Genomic DNA, 17,666 nt, shown 5'->3' with positions numbered 1-17,666 from the left:
AGACACAGCTTGGAATTCACTTTAAACCCTCTTCTGATTGATTTAACAACGATTACATGCAGAAATAACACTGGCAGCACCTCGGTATGAAAATCAAGAACTGTTCTAACTGATTTCGCTCGAACTACCTATGACCTATTTACAGAGTTCTGATTCCGCTTGAACAAGCTCAAGCGAAATCACCATTCAAGTGAAATCTCCTCAATTGCTCACTCAAGCGAAATCTCCTCTCTTGATTTCGCTTGAAACTTATCATGACATTTTCAAGCGGAATCACACTAAATAACTCCTAAACCTCCTATTTTCTCGTACAACGTGCCCTGATCTAACATATCTAGTACAAAACTCAATACAAGACGAAGTCGACAGATATCTAAGTGTATAACGATGGCATTATGAATTATTTTTTAATAAGAAGTTTATTTATTAGTTGAAAACGTTATATGAAAATAAAGACTAATGAAACATAATAAAGATAGTTATAATAAAAGAAAACTACATAATTGTTGCATATAATTATTATGGTTTAGCAACATTTGTTTCAGAGTTCCATGTCATTGGTATAGTCGGCGACATTCAGTTCGATGTTGATATCATTAAAATTATCCACATGGTTCACCTCCTTTTCTTTTCTTTTGAGAGAGGCTTGGTAATGTTCACATAAATGTGAAGGTGTACAACAAGCCTTTGACCAATGGTTTGTACTTCCACATCTGAAACAAGAAGTGCCATTGTTTTAGGACCTACCAGCTTCATTCCTTTTGTTATACTGGTTGGAATTGGTATTTTGTGGAGTGTGGTAATTAATGGTTCTTTGATTTCAACCACGACCACATCCACGACCACATCCACGACCATGGGAATTACCTCGGAAATTATTATTTCCTTTGAAGGAATGGTTGCGACCATTACCTTTACCAAATGGCCACGACCATGTCCCGGTCCCCATTTTCTTCCAGAGTCTTTAGTATCATCATTAATAACAACATTTACTTCTTGAATGGCTAATGACCCAGTGGGATGAGCTTGATGATTTTTCATTAGTAGCTCAATGTTTTTCTCTGCTACGAGGAGAAATTAATTTAGATCAGAATATATTTTAAACCTTTGCAACTGATATTGTTGTTGCAAGTTTATATTTGATTCATGAAATGTGGAGAAAGTTTTCTCCAACATATCTTCCTCCGTAACAGTTTGCCCACAAAATCGGAGCGTTGAGCAAATTTTGAACAAAGCAGAGGTATATTCATTCATCTTTTTAAAATCTTGGAACCTGAGATTGTTCCATTCATTTTTAGCGGTGGGAAGTAAAACTTCCCTATGATGATCAAATCTGCTTTTTAAATCTTTCCACAAAACGTATGGATCCTCACAATTTGAATATTCAAATTGCAACATCTCATCAATGTGTTTATGGAGGAAGACATCTGCTTTTGCCTTGTCTTGATCGCTACAATTATTTGACTCCGTTATCATTTCCAAAACACCCATTGATTTGAGATGTCGCTTAACATGTGCCGTCCACGGCATATAATTTTCTCCGATGATATTAAGAGCCGAGAATTCAATTTTTGCGATTTTTGCCATTTTGTTGCTAAATATAAATAAGATAAATATTCAAGTCTAAATACTCATTAAAAATGAGATAGCTTACATAGGTATAGCTATATACAAATAAATGAATACAAAAGTACTAAAAAGATGAGGTGGAAGCTCATATATTAAGGTCGGCAACAATATTAATTTTAATATTATGCCGGCCAATATTAAAACCGGGTGAATCATCTTCGAAATTTTTTTTTCTTGAATAGCCTTAAGAAGAAAACTGTTTGTTGCGGAAAAAATGAGATTGATAATTGGTAATTTATAGTGGTAAATTATAACCGTTTTGCAACGGTTATATTACCGTTTTATAGCCGTTATATAACGGGTATATATATATATGTATTTATAATAAATGATGTATTACAGAAATGTTATTTTATAAGATATAAAATTAGGATGATAATAATAAGAATAAAAATGTTAGTATACATAAATAAACGTAAACTCTAAATCAAATGTGAGCGTGTGTGTATAAATAAAAGTTAGTTGCGATAAAAGTAAAAGTTAGATGCGTAATTAAATGTTTGATTGTTAGTAGTCCCGTAGTCACGGAGATAAAAGTAAAGTTTGATGCAGAATTAAATGTTAGATTGTTAGTAGTTCCGTAGTTATTAAATATGTATATTAATATGTTCTTTTGTACTTATTTTTTTCAAAGTAAATTATAAAGTTAATGAAGTGTTTACATTGCTTATGATGCATATCTTTGAGCTTAAGGTCTTCTTTGATTAGGACATAAGCGACTCGTGCTGATAACGTGTTATAATATAACAAGAACTAACACAAGATTAGTGCTAAAACTTTAAGAACTTAAGAAATGTTATAAGAGAAAGAAGAAGAGAATTGTATAACTTATGAAAGTGTATACATGAGGTGCATTTTCTCTTCTACCTTGAGCTAGTATTTATACTACAAAAATATTATCTATTTGGTAGACAAGATTAACTATTTAGTACACAAAGATATCCCTAAGTTTGACAAAGAGTTCATCCACTTTCTTGGTAAATCTAGAGGTAAATCTTGATCTTCATGGTAAATCTTTAATAATATTCATAACACCACTGACTCATTTGTTCAATTTATAATGCATCTTGTAAATGCATGTTCCAAATTAACTTCATTTAACTCAATTACAACAAACTAAAAGTAATTAAACTAATTAATTTTAATTTAACCGTTAATCTATTATATATAATAAACAAAAAATGGGACACGTGTCACTTGATTAGGGCATCTATTATTTGGTTTAGGCGGGAAATGGGATGGGTGTTCTTTAGCATATCGAGATGGTCCGTGTGTATTTGGATTCAGTATTCGGATCCATATATATTCTTATAATAAAATAATTATGTGCCTAACCTTTCATTCATTAGTCTGTGTTTTCTATCTTCTTAAATACGCATCCGCCTCCTCCTCAATGATTCCACTTTCAAATCCTTCTCATCCTCAATGAATCATCTTCCATTTATTCTTTTCAAGATCTCCCTCCGCTAAGCACTTTAATGTTATCATCAACGGTGATATTTCAAGTGAAGATCCAATAGAATAAAGGTAATCTTTTTGGTTGAAATTAGGGTTTGCAGGTGTTCATCATATAATAGATTCAAATGCTTTCGATTGACAATAACCACCGTCTATTTCCGATTTTAAGTTTTTTGGTTGTTGAAATTAGGGTTTTTATTTTATGTTGATTTTCTTTCTGATTTAGGGTTTAAAATGGTTGATTAATTTATCTTGATTTTCTTTTTGATTTAGGGTTAAAATGTATCATCAACGGTTATATTTCAAGTGAAGATCCGATAGAATAAAGGTAATCTTTTTGGTTGAAATTAGGGTTTGCGGTGTTCATCAAATAATAGATTCAGATGTTTTTTATTGTATTTAACCACCGTTTACAAAAACCTTGATGTGTTGTGCATTTAATCTCTTTCATAGATCTAGGGTTTGTTAATTTGTTATTTTTAAAATGATTGAAATTAGTTGATTAGCTGGTAGAATATAAAACGTAATTGGTTATATTGTTTGTTGAATTAGGGACGAAACATGTAATTTTGTCGAATTTTATTATTAACTTTTTAACCTCACAATTTGACAGAGAAATCGAAGAAAGAGGTGATCAACTGCGATTCTGGTGTATTGGATCTGTTAATGGAGGCATTAAAGAATGTTTTATGAACGAGAAGCGAATTAAAGATATATATTCTGACTCAAGCTTGATGGTGCAACTGTTGCGAGGTGTCCCTCATCGTAACATGTAGCAGATATAGATGCTAAGGAATGTCCAGGCGCATCATTAATGCTATTGAGGAGGTAAGAAGTTCATTTTTTTTTAGTTTTGTTTGTTTGACTGACTTTATTTGTAATAAAGTTATCATTGTGATTTTTTTGAGCTTTTAACTCTACAAACATCGTCACTTTTAAGTGAGTAAAATCATGTTTCAGTTTCATCTAAGATATTAAATTCCAGACGCGTTCTAGACGCGATGTTAAATTTTGCATGTCGTGGGTCTTCGGATAAGCTGGTGCAAGCTACTTTATTGGTCCAACCAGCTAAGATATTCACCCTTGGTGCTATGAAATCAGGTTTGGGTATGTCGGGCGTGAGCAGATTTGGACCATTGGAACTGAACGCTGCAACCACCGGTGATGAGCAACTGTAAAATTAGTAGCGAAACAAGAGGATGCTTGTAAGTTATTTGTAATATTTCAACTTTTCTAATGCACTGGTATTTTTCATTTTAATAGTCTTTGGTGTTTTAATGATATTGGCTTATTCTATTGTCGACACACTTATTATATTACTTTTGAAGTTTTGTTGAAGGAAGGATATGGGATGGATTGTGATTGGTTTATATATTTGGTGTAAAAGATAAACTTTTTGATATAGTTAAAAAGTATGTTAAGCTCAAATTGGGAAGTTTTAGGTACTCAAATCATAATCTAATGAGCTAAAGATTTTAATTAGCCAGGTTCCTACACAGTTCTGTTTTATTCGTTTTTCTTTTTTTTCTTTGTGTTTATTTTTTAATTTAATATTTTTTTCTGTTTACTGTTGAAATTTGGGCCATTTTTGTTACAAAATTTCAAGTTTGTTTTAAATTCTTATTTCACATTTCCCCTAAATATCATCCAGTTCTTACAAAAACAATGAACAACATGCAGTTATTGAGTTTTGAAGATTATTTTACTATTTCATGTAGTAGAAATCATAGATGTTGTATATTAAACTAAGGAAAATGTAAGTATAATGATTAAGTCTATCTGAATTGCAGGTTTCAAGGGTTGCAAGAAAATAGAAATGGTGGATTCAACAAAGATTAGGATTCTAAGGAAATAACTATGCAGTTCTTTGAGCATAGGTTACCATCTAAAGTTAAAAGTCAATGAATGGAGTTATTTTTAGATGTCGGTAATATTATTTAATTCTTTGGGTTATTAGAATTTCATCTTCATTATTTTTTATATATTTGAATATTATTGTCTTGCTCTATGGATTATAAACACCATACATAACTAAATCTAATCCTACTACAATGGGTTTAGCATTGGTACCACCATTGGTACCGCATAGTATCAACACCAATGTTTATTTTATATTTTTAAACACTTATAAATTGGTCGGTTCATTTTATAAAGGGGACTCCATTTACTAAGGGAAATGTTTTGGCAATTCAAAGGATATGCATCTTCAAATGGACTCCACTATCTTTAAATTGTATAAACCTGCATCAGTTAACTTAGGATCTATGTTGAATGAAATTGGCCTCTAAAGGTATGAAAGGTTATTACATCATCTTTTTGTTTCAAATTTGCTTTAATTAATCAAGTTTATATTCTTTTATTCCCGGTTGTATAATTCATTCATGTTTAAGATTTTTACTAATTTCCATTTATCTTCATGTTCTTTGTTAGGTAGATGAGTACATTTAATAAATTTATTTTTTTTACTTATATGCAGGTTTATATCCGGCTTTTTGTCTACAATATGTATTTTTTTAAAGTCCTTACGTCTGTTAATTTGAAGATCTTGGTAAGTTTATTATACAAACACATCATTTTTTGGGCATTTGTTTATTTGTGGTATAGTGATTTAGAATTTTTATCTAAAGCTATGAAAAACATCATATCCATCGATTAGTTTGACTTTTTTAAATAATTTTGAATTTCAAAGTTAATAAATAAAATCTTTATCGAATTCAAATCCTTACTTTTGGTAAACTAAATAAATTATATTTCTTCTATAATTCTCAATTATTATTGATAATAAATTAAATTATCTTACAATAGATTCAAAATTCAAAGATAACATCTTTGTATTATTGTCATACGTTTTATTAAATTTCGATGGATTCAAAATTTAAATTTCGAATCATCTTTAACAAATTATGATTTTTATTTTTGGTAATCAAACCTGTACCATTCTCAAAATTTTATTTTGGGTAACTTTAAAAAATAACTTTCTCTTATTTTACTTTGTAGAATTTCTTAAAATAACTCCCCTAATTTTTATTATATATACATGTTCCAAAGCCTCATCCTCAAATACGGTTTAGATTTCTTAAACCTATAGAAATATCAATTTTCAAAATTGAACCTCAAAACATAACCATGTTGAACAATCTCAATCCTTTGTCAAACAACTATACACTCAAGTTGAAGATCATTTCCCTTTGGAGGAAAATGATGCACGGCCGTCCGACTGAAACTTACCGTGTCGACATGATATGTATGGATGAAGAGGTAAGATTTATCAAGTTTTATTATACTGTTATTATATTATGTATTAAGTATTAAGTATGCGTCTTCATCTCTTTATTTTTTTTATTTAATAACTTAATTGTTATGGATATATTTTGTAGGGTCAACAGATTTAGGGTAGTTGTATGCATAGGATTTTCCCAAGGCTTCAGGACAGCTCTGGATGAATGTCTTCTGATAACCAGACAATCACTTGCACCCAACAATTCAACCTATAACTACACCAAAAATAATCAGAAGTTAACTTTCAGTTTTTTCACCCAGATTCAAAAAAGTCAAGATTGGAACGGGCCTAAGTATAACTTCAATTTTATGAATTTCAAGGACGTTGTCCAAAATTGAATTGAAGTTAATACCACTGTTGGTATGTCATTTAATTCAACATGTTTTAAGCAATTTGTGATATTTCTTTTTGTTTCATTATTATTCATAGTTGACACCTATTTTTTATTAAAAATACAAGTTTTTTAACTAACAAAATTAAACTACTCGGGAAGCAGTCCCGGGTGATAACCTAGTTTATCATAAATGTATCATTTAAGCTCATTTGACCATAAAAAATAGAACACACTAAAGTCGTATGTTATTTAATAATATTGATGCATATATATACTAATTAATACTAAGTAACGTGTACCTAAAATGCACCGATTTCAAATCCCCACACTTAACTAATCGGTCTCCAAGCCCTTATTCATAATCCGTTACGTTAACTAAGATTGTAGGTATATGATCCACTTAAACCCAACCACCGGTCTCCAAGCCCTTAATCATGATCCGTTACGACCGCTACCTAATCCCACTTCAAGCTTATGAGGTTAAAAGATAAATATCTGCCGTCTTATATAAAAAAAGTCTTATGTATTTACGATTAAATTTATGATGGATAATGGATGATGTTATGAGCTTCGATATGGTTTGCTTATGATCAGCTTGGAGGACATACCCTACCCGAGTCACCATCCTAGTGGTTAATGCCATAAGCTTCACATATTTATCATTTTTTCTAACTTCACCTAGAGGGTATGTACCACCCGAGTCACCATCCCAGTGGCAATACCATAGGCTTTGTTAATACACACACACACACACACATATATATATATATATATATATATATATATATATATATATATATATATATATATATATATATATATATATATATATATTGGCGCCACCTTGTTTTAGATTTATTTTCATAAAAAGAAACAAGTGTGCCAATTTAATCCGAAAAACATATAAGCTTTTTACTTATGACTTACCTCTTATACTTTTCACAGTTTCAGTTTTGCTATAGCTCCTAAGGTGAGAACCCAAGACTCCTAATCTAAGGTACATTATATCAATCCTAAGGAATTCATCAATTGGCTAGGCCTACCCATATATCCTAAATTAGACGTATGACCGACTGTTCATTATCTCATATATATATATATATATATATATATTCAAAAGCCAATGATCTGATTATACCTATCATTTTCCATTTATTGCAAAAACTTTCTCGAAAAGTTTTTTAATTTTTTCAATTTTTCTTATTTTTGATTTTTTACAATATTTTTTTAAACGACACGACTAAGACTAAGACACAACTAGACGCAAGTCTCCCTCCCTACACTTATTTCCTTCATTATCCTCAATGGAGAGCAAAACTAATTACTCAACTACATAAGTCAAAATACAAATATAAATGGAACAAACTCCCCTGATTTTTAAACTGTTGAAACCTACGAGCCTTGTTCCACAGTGACTGTATAGCATTTCTTTCGCGGTCGCGTTCAACTGGGGCGCTCTCTTCAAATAGACCGAATCACTCCGTCCAAATGGAGATTGAGTATGAACAAAGTGACCGAAACCTGTAAAACAAAACTCACAAGCTCCCAACAGGTTAATACAAATCAATAAACGAAGAGAAACGAGCGGAAATCAGGTTCGGAAGAAAACAACTAGGCTACTTGTCATACGTCGCGACATGTTCCCAGGATCCCTCCGCGTAACGCGGGGGTATCCAATTTTGATTGCGTTGACCTGAACGCTCTAGCGTGTCGCGGCGGAACCATCATCACCTCCCCACACTTGTCCAGTTTGTACACAAAAATACGAAAACAAAAACAAATGAAATAAAAAAACCAAAACTTGGGTTGTCTCCCAAGAAGCGCTAAGTTTTAGATCTTCAGCCAGATCATACCTATCAAATCATGGTGGGCATGTAGGGTGTTTGCAATCTCTCATTTTCATCAACCTACTTATCCACAACTTCGAAACACCATCCAACTTGTTTAATAACCAGCTATTCAACCCACACTTTCTTTCTTCTCCATCCATCTTTTGTGATTTCTTCCCTTTCTTTCCCCTGCTCCTCCTAGGTTTCTTCTTCTTTTTCTTAACATCTACCAACCTGTCAATCATCAAACATTCTTTCTCTTCCACAAGACTCTTCTTTTCAAAAGGTCCACACTTGTTACCAACAGATTTGGTTGAGTTTGAAAATACTTTTAAAGTTAACCTTTGATCCCCAAACCTAAACTTGACTATTCCCTCAACACAACGAATGATAGCATGAGTAGTAGCTAGGAACGGTCTGCCCAATATAACATGTGGTTGGTTATTTTTGACACAATCAAGTACTAAGAAATCGACCGGATAATAAAATTCCTCAACTTTCAGAATCACATCCTTTACAATCCCCCGAGGATACGTAGGAGTTTGATCAGCCAACACCACCATGGTTTCAACTTTTTGCAATGGCCCAAAATCATACTGATCATATAAACTCAACTCCCTGGTAATATACTTACATAGGTTCCAAGATCCAACAAAGCCCTGTCCAATTTAAAATCACCTATTTGTATTGAAATAATAGGTGCTCCTGGATCTTGGAGTTTTAGGGGAAGGGAACTCATCAAAACGGCGTTCACATGAACGGTATAAAGTTGTTTAGGAAACTTGTGACGTTGTTATCGGGTACTCAACTCTTCAAAAAATTCAACGTGATCGGGACTGTCTTTAATTTTTTCAAGCAACGGTTTATTTATTTTTACCTTTTCAAAACTTTCCCAACGTTCAATCTTAGGTGATTTCTGTTTACTTAAGTTGTTGTGTGCATGTAAAGCCTTAGGGAATGGAACCTTTACATTCCCATTATCACTATTAGAAAACGTTTTATTTGAACTATGTTTAGACTTTATAAAACTTCCAATTTCCTGATCACGTTCACTCTCACCCTCAGACTCAGTCACATCCTCTACCATACCCTCAACATGTTGTAGTGACTTAGTTTCAACAGTATAAATTTTAGAAAGAGAAGGAGTACTTACCTCATCTAGGTGGACACTCGTTGTGTCAGAAGAATTGTGAGCTGAATTTTTCTGACAATCACTAACAAGCTTATCTTGATTTCTTTTGATGATAGCCATTCCTTCTGCTAATTGTCTAACCTGTTGTGACAATGCCTGAACCTCCCTATCTCTGACCTCGTTTCTTTTCTGAATATCCTTCAATAATTCCATAATCATGTCAAATTTTTCATTGAAGGAGTTATCATCCGACTCATGCTGACCCACTTGCCTATTCTCTTCAGTCTGCCAGTTGCTTTCATAGTTATCTTGATCTCCTTGATAGATCGAATCATTGTAGAATCCCTGCTGATAATTCCGTTGATTTCCTTGCTTGTGATTCTGATTTGATATCTCGAAAGATCTTCTATAACTATTTTATTGAACATCATTATACCTTTGCTGACCCAAATTAACCCGATTCTGATCTCTTTGAGTAAACTGTTGCGGTGGTGGTACAAAATCATTATATTCATCACATCCAAACTGGTTATTATACCCATCCTCTTCCTCTATATTATATCTGGCATATTGGTTTTGAGGCGGTAATTGTCTATTTTGAAACCTCATTTGTTGTTGCACTGGTTGGCTGTGTTGTGAGAATTCAGCATCTTCAAATTCATTAAACCCGTGCTGATAAGCTCTATCCATGATTTGAAGACCGGTACAAAGCATCAACAAAAACGCCCGAGTGTAATATTGAACTAACAAAAATAAAATAAAATAAAAAGAAAAATATTTTTGGGGTTTTTATATTTTTCTATTTTTTTATTAAAAAGCAAGAACAACTAACTACTACTAACTAACTAAAAAAACACTAAGCGCACTAATTCCCAGAAAACGGCACCATTTTGATTACTGTCATAAGGGTCAATCAAAAACCTAATTAAACTAAATAGCTAGCGTAAGTAGAGTATCGTATCCACGGGGAATCTGTGATTAGTGTTTAGCTAAATTATCTAACTAACTGTTACTAATCTAAAAGGGGTTTTGATTGATTTGAAAGAAAACTTTAAATTAATTAAAAGAAAAGTTATCAGATTTTTAAAACGTAACCTCCTCCAAAATTCAGGTTCTAGCTTTCACAAAACTCAGTTTACTCAATTAATTAGCCATCACATAGACATGATGCTGAAAAGTTGGTTAATTTAATATGGTAATCAAACATAGGTCTTTGTCATCAGATCTCTTATTATTCAATTAACTCTATTTACTAGTGCGAGTCAACCTACTTTATGTCACCCAACAAGTTAATATGTTTTGTCATCAACCGAACAAGTTGCAAAGCAAGAACTCAAAACACAGGCAAATAGTTTAAAGTAACCAACACACCAATGTATTCATACAACTTTGTCAAGGTCAAAACACATCCAAACATAAGTATAAACTTAGAAAAGTAAAAACCTAAGTGAACCGTCCGCCTGGAAGAAGCGGTCGAGAGCCTAGCCGCTCATGATCATCGCGTTCAAAGTCGTATGCAAATTGCCCCTATCTTGCGTTCCAGCCGTCAAAAGCCTCAAATCTCCTCTCCAGCCGTCAATCCCACCTCAAAGTTATCATCTAAAATTCTTTATATTCCCTCAAATGCACCGACTTCTGTTGTTTCTTTTCCTACGATCACTAGCCCACAAGCAAAGAGTTGGCCCATCTAATTTATCTTTATTTCTGTTGTGATGGCACAATCCACATGACAATTATTAATTAGTAATTTCTTAATTTGAAACTTAACCTCACGAACAATAAGTCCAAAGGTAGTCAAGGAATTCATTGGTAACTTATTAAACATTAGTCAAACGAGCGGTCGGAGCTAGCTTGCCGGAATATTGTGAAGGGTCCTGGTTATCCGTTGATCAACCGGTTGTACCGTTCTCCCTATCTCGGCCGGCGAATCTTCCCCCGCTAGAGAGGCGGTATTTCGTTTTCATTCTGCTAGCAGCTTCCTTTTCTTGGTCTCCTTTCCCACAGAGTCTTTTCGGTTTCCCGGAGGGCTTAGCGGGTCTGATACTGGTCGCGGCTATCTGAGTATAGTTAAGCTAGACTGGTTCGAATCCCATTAACACCTCTAGGGCCGTTTAAAACTCTGTTCATTTGTTATTTTGGAGACTCTGCTCAATGGATGTTGATACGGGTGGGGGTGGAGATGACATAGGCGGTGAAGGCCCATGGAATGAGGTGAATTACCAGAAGCAAAGGAAGAGTCGGGGTAACGGGGTGGAGATGACATTCATAGTTCAGAATCTACCTGACCGGGTGTCGAAGATGGAATTGTGGAGGGCTTTCCAGCCATATGGGTTTGTATCCGACGCGTACGTGGCCCGTAAAAAAGACAAAAGAGGCAACTGCTTTGGATTCATTAGATATGTGGGAGTAGAAAATGTGGATCTAACACTAGTGGAGATGAACAAAGTCAAAATTATGGAAGCCAAGGTGTCTGTCTCATTGGCCAAATTTGATAAAAACCACAAGAGATTTATCTATACTTCTAAGATAATAGGGGAGAAGGTGTGGAGACAGAAAGAGCCAACCGGTATGGCTCCTCCGGTTAATAAGGGTGGCTGCTCCTGGGGAGCTCCAGTTCACGAAGGAAGGTCATTCGCAAGCTTATTCAGGAGGGACGGTGAAGGTAATAACGTGGGCTCAAAAACAATAACCATCAGTGGCAAGGGATCGACGTACCCCTTGCATTGTAGAAATCGCTCGATCCATGGTGTCGTTAAGGATATCTGCTCAATGAATAACTTGTTCTCTATCCTGTCAAAAGGAGGGCTCAGTGGTTTTGGCCTATCTTATGTAGGGGGTCTCAGCGTCCTACTTACTCTTGGTAATGCTGGGAAAGTTAAGGAAGTAATGACAAATAATTTGGAATGTCTGTCCAATGTGTTTAGCAGATTCCACGTTTGGAAAGGAGAAGACTTGCCGTCTGAGAGAGTGGTATCTTTACGAATTTCAGGGGTCCCGGTTTACCTGAGGGATGGATCGGTGTATGACCAGATTGGTGGACTCTTCGGCATGGTTGTACAGGAATCGTCCTTTTCATGGGTTAATACAGTCAATTCAGAAGGATCAGTCCTAGTAATGGTTCCCCTTGGCAAGAGAATAGAGGAAACAGTGGTAGTGAGGTGGGAAGATAGAAGTTTTGTGGTTTGGGTCGCTGAAGAAGTTGTTGCATGGATGCCGGAAATGGACGAGGAGTATTCGTCGGCCGGTGCTGATAACAATACACCGGAGAATGTCAGAAATTGTTATTTTGAAGGAGGGGATAAAAATGATGAAAACGAGGATGACGAGGTCGAGGATGGAGAAGTCAGATCGCCGGAGATTGTCAGGCCGGCACCGGAGACATCTAACCGGTCTTCGTCGGAACCGCTGATTCATCCGGTAGGTAAAAAGTCCCCGGAAGTGGAAGAGGCGGAGACTGTTGAGTTACCGCATGAATTGCATGGGGAATCCTCCACCCCTAGGGTAACCGTTAATGTGCATGGGGGTACTGAAAAGGTGGCGGCTGGAAATTATGGGAGTGGGCCCCAGGTTCTGGAAAAATGTGGTAATAGTAAAGTGGATCAACTGGAGCAGGATGGCCCAACTCCTATTGTTGGGCTTGGGAAAAGAAGTAGAGAGGATAGGAGCCCACCCTCGTCCGGTTCAATGCAAGGCCCACCATTGAGAGGCTTCTCTCAAAACATACCTTCTGGTGAATTCTCTTTTGACCTTAACCGACCGAATACAGACAACTCATTCACATTTGGGGATCAAATGGAAGATAATAGCCAGTCGCAACCGGTGGTCAACCCGGAAAAGGTAGCGACCGATACTCGACCAACTAGACCGCCGGATATTTTTACTGGTCAAGGTTCTTCCCCGACCGGTTCAGACCAGGTTATCATGCAGGAAGTGCAAGCTACGGTCGACATTGGATCTAAAGTGGGGGTGAATTTATTTGGATTCGAGGAAGTGACTAAAGAAATCGTTAAAGGTGAAGGTGTCACAGATGGTTTGAGATGAATTGTCTCTCGGTAAACCTCAGGGGGGTACGGGATTCCCGTAAAGTAGATTGGGTCAGAGGGATTCTAACCTCTTACGGAGTTCACTTTCTGGCGATTCAGGAAACAAAGTTGGGTCCTTCAGTGAATTTCAGGTTCAATGGATTTTGGGGTCGGTCAGCATATAATCTGGAATCGGTGGATGCAGAAGGCAGATCGGGGGGGCTCGCGTGTCTTTGGAACCCGGGTATGTTTGTTTGTGATAATGTTATTAAGGATCGCCAATTCCTTGTCCTGTCTGGGTCACTGGTTCAATTAGGGGTCCGAATCAATATGGTGAACATCTATGCTTCTAATGATGCATCAGTTAGAAGGAATTTATGGGATAGGCTGATAGTTATTAAGAATTCGATCCAAGGGTTGTGGGTATTTATGGGCGATTTCAATGATGTTAGGGATGAATCGGAAAGATTTAACTCGGAGTTCGTCGCCTCAAATGCGGAGTCCTTCAACCAGTTTATTCTATCCGCGGGTCTAGTTGAGTACCAAATGGGTGGGGGAAAATTTACTTATATTTCTGATCGCGGAGATAAATTAAGTAAATTGGATCGCTATCTTGTTTGTCTCGGTTTTATGGAAAGATGGCCGACGGCATCGGTGTTGGCACTTAACCGAGATATATCGGATCACAGACCTATATTGCTATCCACTATCCCTTCTGATTTTGGGCATATTCCATTCCGGTGCTTTAATTCTTGGTTGGAGATACCCGGCTTCATGGATGCAGTGAAACAATGGTGCCAAGAGTTCTCGTTCAATGGTCCAGCAGACCTGGCTCTCGCTGTCAAACTTAGGTGGCTGAAAAATAAAATAAAAGCCTGGCTAAAGGTGGAGCGGGGCAGGTCAGAAGGTGCTTATTTAAAAAATAAAGATCGCGTTTGTGTTCTGGAAAAGTTGGCTGAAAATCGGGTTCTTGATGATGCGGAGCTTGCTGAAAGAGCTGAGTGTATTAATAATATAATGGAAGTAGATAAAAGGAAATTATCGGATAATAGGTAAAAGTCCCGAGTGAGGTGGGCACTGGACGGAGATGAAAACTCAGCCTTTTATCATAGTGTTATTAACTCGAATATTAGTAATAATCGCATAAATGGTCTTATGCTCGATGGAGTTTGGTGCTCGGACCCGGTTGCTATTAAGGAAGCCTTTTTCGGATTTTTTTCGAATCAGTTTGTGGAGCCTCTTAACATAAGGCCATCGATTGACGGTCTTAATCTAAACTCGTTGTCGGCAGCCGAAGCAGATGCGATTATTAGGCCGTTTTCTGTCGTTGAGATAAAGGAAGCAATATGGGATTGTGTGGGGGATCGAGCCCCGGGGCCGGACGGCTTTAATTTTAAATTCATTAAGAATAATTGGGATGGTTTTCAAGGAGATTTCATTCGGTTATTTCATGAATTTTATGCCTGTGGCTCCATTAACCGGTGTTGCACGTCGTCTTTCATCGCTCTAATCCCGAAGATTAAAGACCCTACGACACCATCAAACTTCCGCCCCATTAGCTTGATTGGCGTTGTCAATAAAGCAATCTCTAAGGTTTTGGTTAACAGGCTCCGGAAAGTGATCGGTAATCTCGTGTCGGAAGTTCAATCGGCTTTCTTAGCCGGAAGGAATATTTCGGATGGGCCTTTGATTCTCAATGAAATGATAGCTTGGATGAAGAAAGTTAAGAAATCGGGTATGATCTTGAAGATAGACATAAATAAAGCTTATGATTCGCTAAATTGGAAATTCCTAGACTCGGTTATGGCTCAAATGAATTTTCCGGAACGTTGGAGAGGTTGGATCATGGCAACACTTGTCTCTTCGAAAGCGTCGGTGCTAGTGAATGGATCGCCGACTATGGAGTTTGAATGCTCTCGTGGTTTACGTCAAGGAGATCCGCTATCCCCATTCTTATTCGTTATGGCTATGGAGGCTCTTACCGGAATGATGAAGAAAGCCGTGTCGAATGGTATTTTCAGAGGTTTAAAGTGTACGCCTAATGGTCCATTGTTATCTCACCTTATTTACGCAGATGACGTCGTCTTCATGGGGGAATGGTCCTATGATAATGTCGTTAATTTGCGCAGAATATTGAGATGTTTTCACATAGTATCAGGCTTGAAGGTAAACTTGGCAAAGTGCTCGCTATATGGGGTTGGATGTCCTGAAACCGAGATACAACAGAAGGCGAACATATTGGGGTGCAAAACAGGTTCATTTCCGTTCAAACACTTGGGATTAGTTGTTGGGGCTAACATGAACCTTGTACGTAACTGGAAACCGGTCATTGATGTGTTCAAAAACCGGTTGTCGCTATGGAAAGCGAAACAACTTTCCTATGGTGGCAGAATTACGTTGATTAAATCGGTATTGAATTCCTTGCCTACGTACTTCTTTTCCTTGTATAAAGCTCCGATGAAGGTCATAGAAATCCTTGAAAGACTAAGGAGGAGTTTCTTTTGGGGAGGCTCGGATGATAATTCCTACACGAGTTGGATGGCATGGGAGAAAGTCATCGCGCCAATTGAATATGGGGGTTTAGGATTTGGTGCTCTCCGGGACGCAAATCTCGCAATGCTTTCGAAGTGGTGGTGGAGGTTCAAAACGGATAAAGATGGATTGTGGAGAAGGGTTGTTTGGTCGGTCCACCATAGTAATAGATCGTGGGCTCCTATCCCGGCAAAAGTCTCCTTAGCAAGCCCTTGGAAGCATATTGTTGGCATTAAAGAACCTTTTTCTCAGCTTGGTATTGATCTCAGCGAGTCGATTCGGTGCCGAGTTGGTTGTGGTACAATGGTTGCGTTTTGGTTTGATAATTGGATTGAATCCCAGCCATTATACCTATGTTACCCTCTCTTGTTTGCCTTAGAAAAAAACAAAGCGTGTTATGTTTCTGATCGAGTTTTATGGGGGCCGGATTCGGTAACGTTTAGGTGGGAATGGAGCAGTCTTATATTCAGTGAAGTGGAGGAGGAAGAGTTGCTGGAACTGACTTTGAAGCTGTGTGAGCATAATGTGAGCGGCGGTCGGGATTCATGGATATGGGAATATGATAACTCGGCGTCCTTCTCGGTTGCTAGCATTAAAAAAGTCTCAGCGATAGCCGCAAGGGCCGTTCCGAGCTACGTTTTTCGCTGGAATAATTATGTGCCGAAAAAGGTAGGGGTTGTTCCGTGGCGGGCATTATCGGAGAAACTTCCTACGAGAAATGCCTTGTTGGCCAGGAATATAAATATTGGAGACTCTAAATGTTTGCTTTGCGGTGATTGTGAAGAGTCGAGTGAACACCTGTTTGTGGCTTGCCACTTTGCCCAAACCGTGTGGATATTGATTGAACAATGGTGTAAAACCCCCCCTATATTCGCTTTTAGCATGAAGGATTTGTTGGACTATCATCAGTTGTTGCCGGGCTGCAAAAAGAAGAAAAAAGTGTTCAATGCAATTATTCAGGTGGTAATGTGGAGTATATGGAGGATGCGAAACGAGGTTTTGTACGGGCGTGATTCCCCGAACATTTCGAAGGTGGTAGAAGAAGCAAAAGCGATGGCTTTTCACTGGATAAAAAATCGCTCGAAATCGTTGCATTGGTCATGGGAGGAGTGGCGAAATTTCTCTATTGCTATGTAAATTTGAGATAATGTTAGATAGATTTGGTGCTGGTCGGTTTTGGTTGTATTTGTACATTTGGTGTCTAGCTTCTGGCTAGTTTGAGATAATAAAAATTTTCTGTTGGCCGTTCAAAAAAAAAACGAACAATAAGTCCACTATCAAGTCTCCTGCAATTATTCCAAACAAATAAATTGCCACTGACTCATTTGTTCAATTTATAATGCATCGTGTATATGAATGTTCTAAATTAACTTCATTTAACTCAATTAGAATAAAGTAAAAGTAATTAAACAAATTAATTTTTAGTTTAATCATTAATTTATCATAAATG

The 17,666-nt window shown here is 36.7% G+C and overlaps 1 protein-coding gene and 1 long non-coding RNA gene across 5 annotated transcripts; both read left to right on the top strand.

The window, feature by feature from the left end:
* The first annotated feature begins 2,959 nt into the window (after nt 1–2,959).
* Nucleotides 2,960–6,745, top strand: LOC110884232. 4 transcript variants are annotated; one of them, XR_002561002.2, is made up of 8 exons: nt 2,960–3,156; nt 3,361–3,415; nt 3,701–3,915; nt 4,189–4,292; nt 4,878–5,010; nt 5,564–5,635; nt 6,259–6,345; nt 6,465–6,745. It is a non-coding gene; the product is annotated as an uncharacterized LOC110884232 (long non-coding RNA). The 4 variants fall into 4 exon arrangements; XR_002561000.2 differs by having other exon boundaries at nt 4,878–5,014; XR_002560999.2 differs by having other exon boundaries at nt 4,878–5,377.
* A 6,954-nt stretch (nt 6,746–13,699) lies between these two features.
* Nucleotides 13,700–14,740, top strand: LOC110880809. The gene has a single exon (XM_022129257.2). It carries the CDS (start codon nt 13,700–13,702, stop codon nt 14,738–14,740), a length of 1,041 nt encoding a protein of 346 aa, XP_021984949.2.
* The last annotated feature ends 2,926 nt before the right edge of the window (nt 14,741–17,666 follow it).

The sequence above is a fragment of the Helianthus annuus genome, chromosome 16 (genome assembly GCF_002127325.2).
Source record: "Helianthus annuus cultivar XRQ/B chromosome 16, HanXRQr2.0-SUNRISE, whole genome shotgun sequence".
NCBI classification, from domain to species: domain Eukaryota; kingdom Viridiplantae; phylum Streptophyta; class Magnoliopsida; order Asterales; family Asteraceae; genus Helianthus; species Helianthus annuus.
The sequence above is the reverse complement of the archived record's forward strand: the minus strand, read 5'-3'. Positions and strand labels throughout refer to the sequence as shown.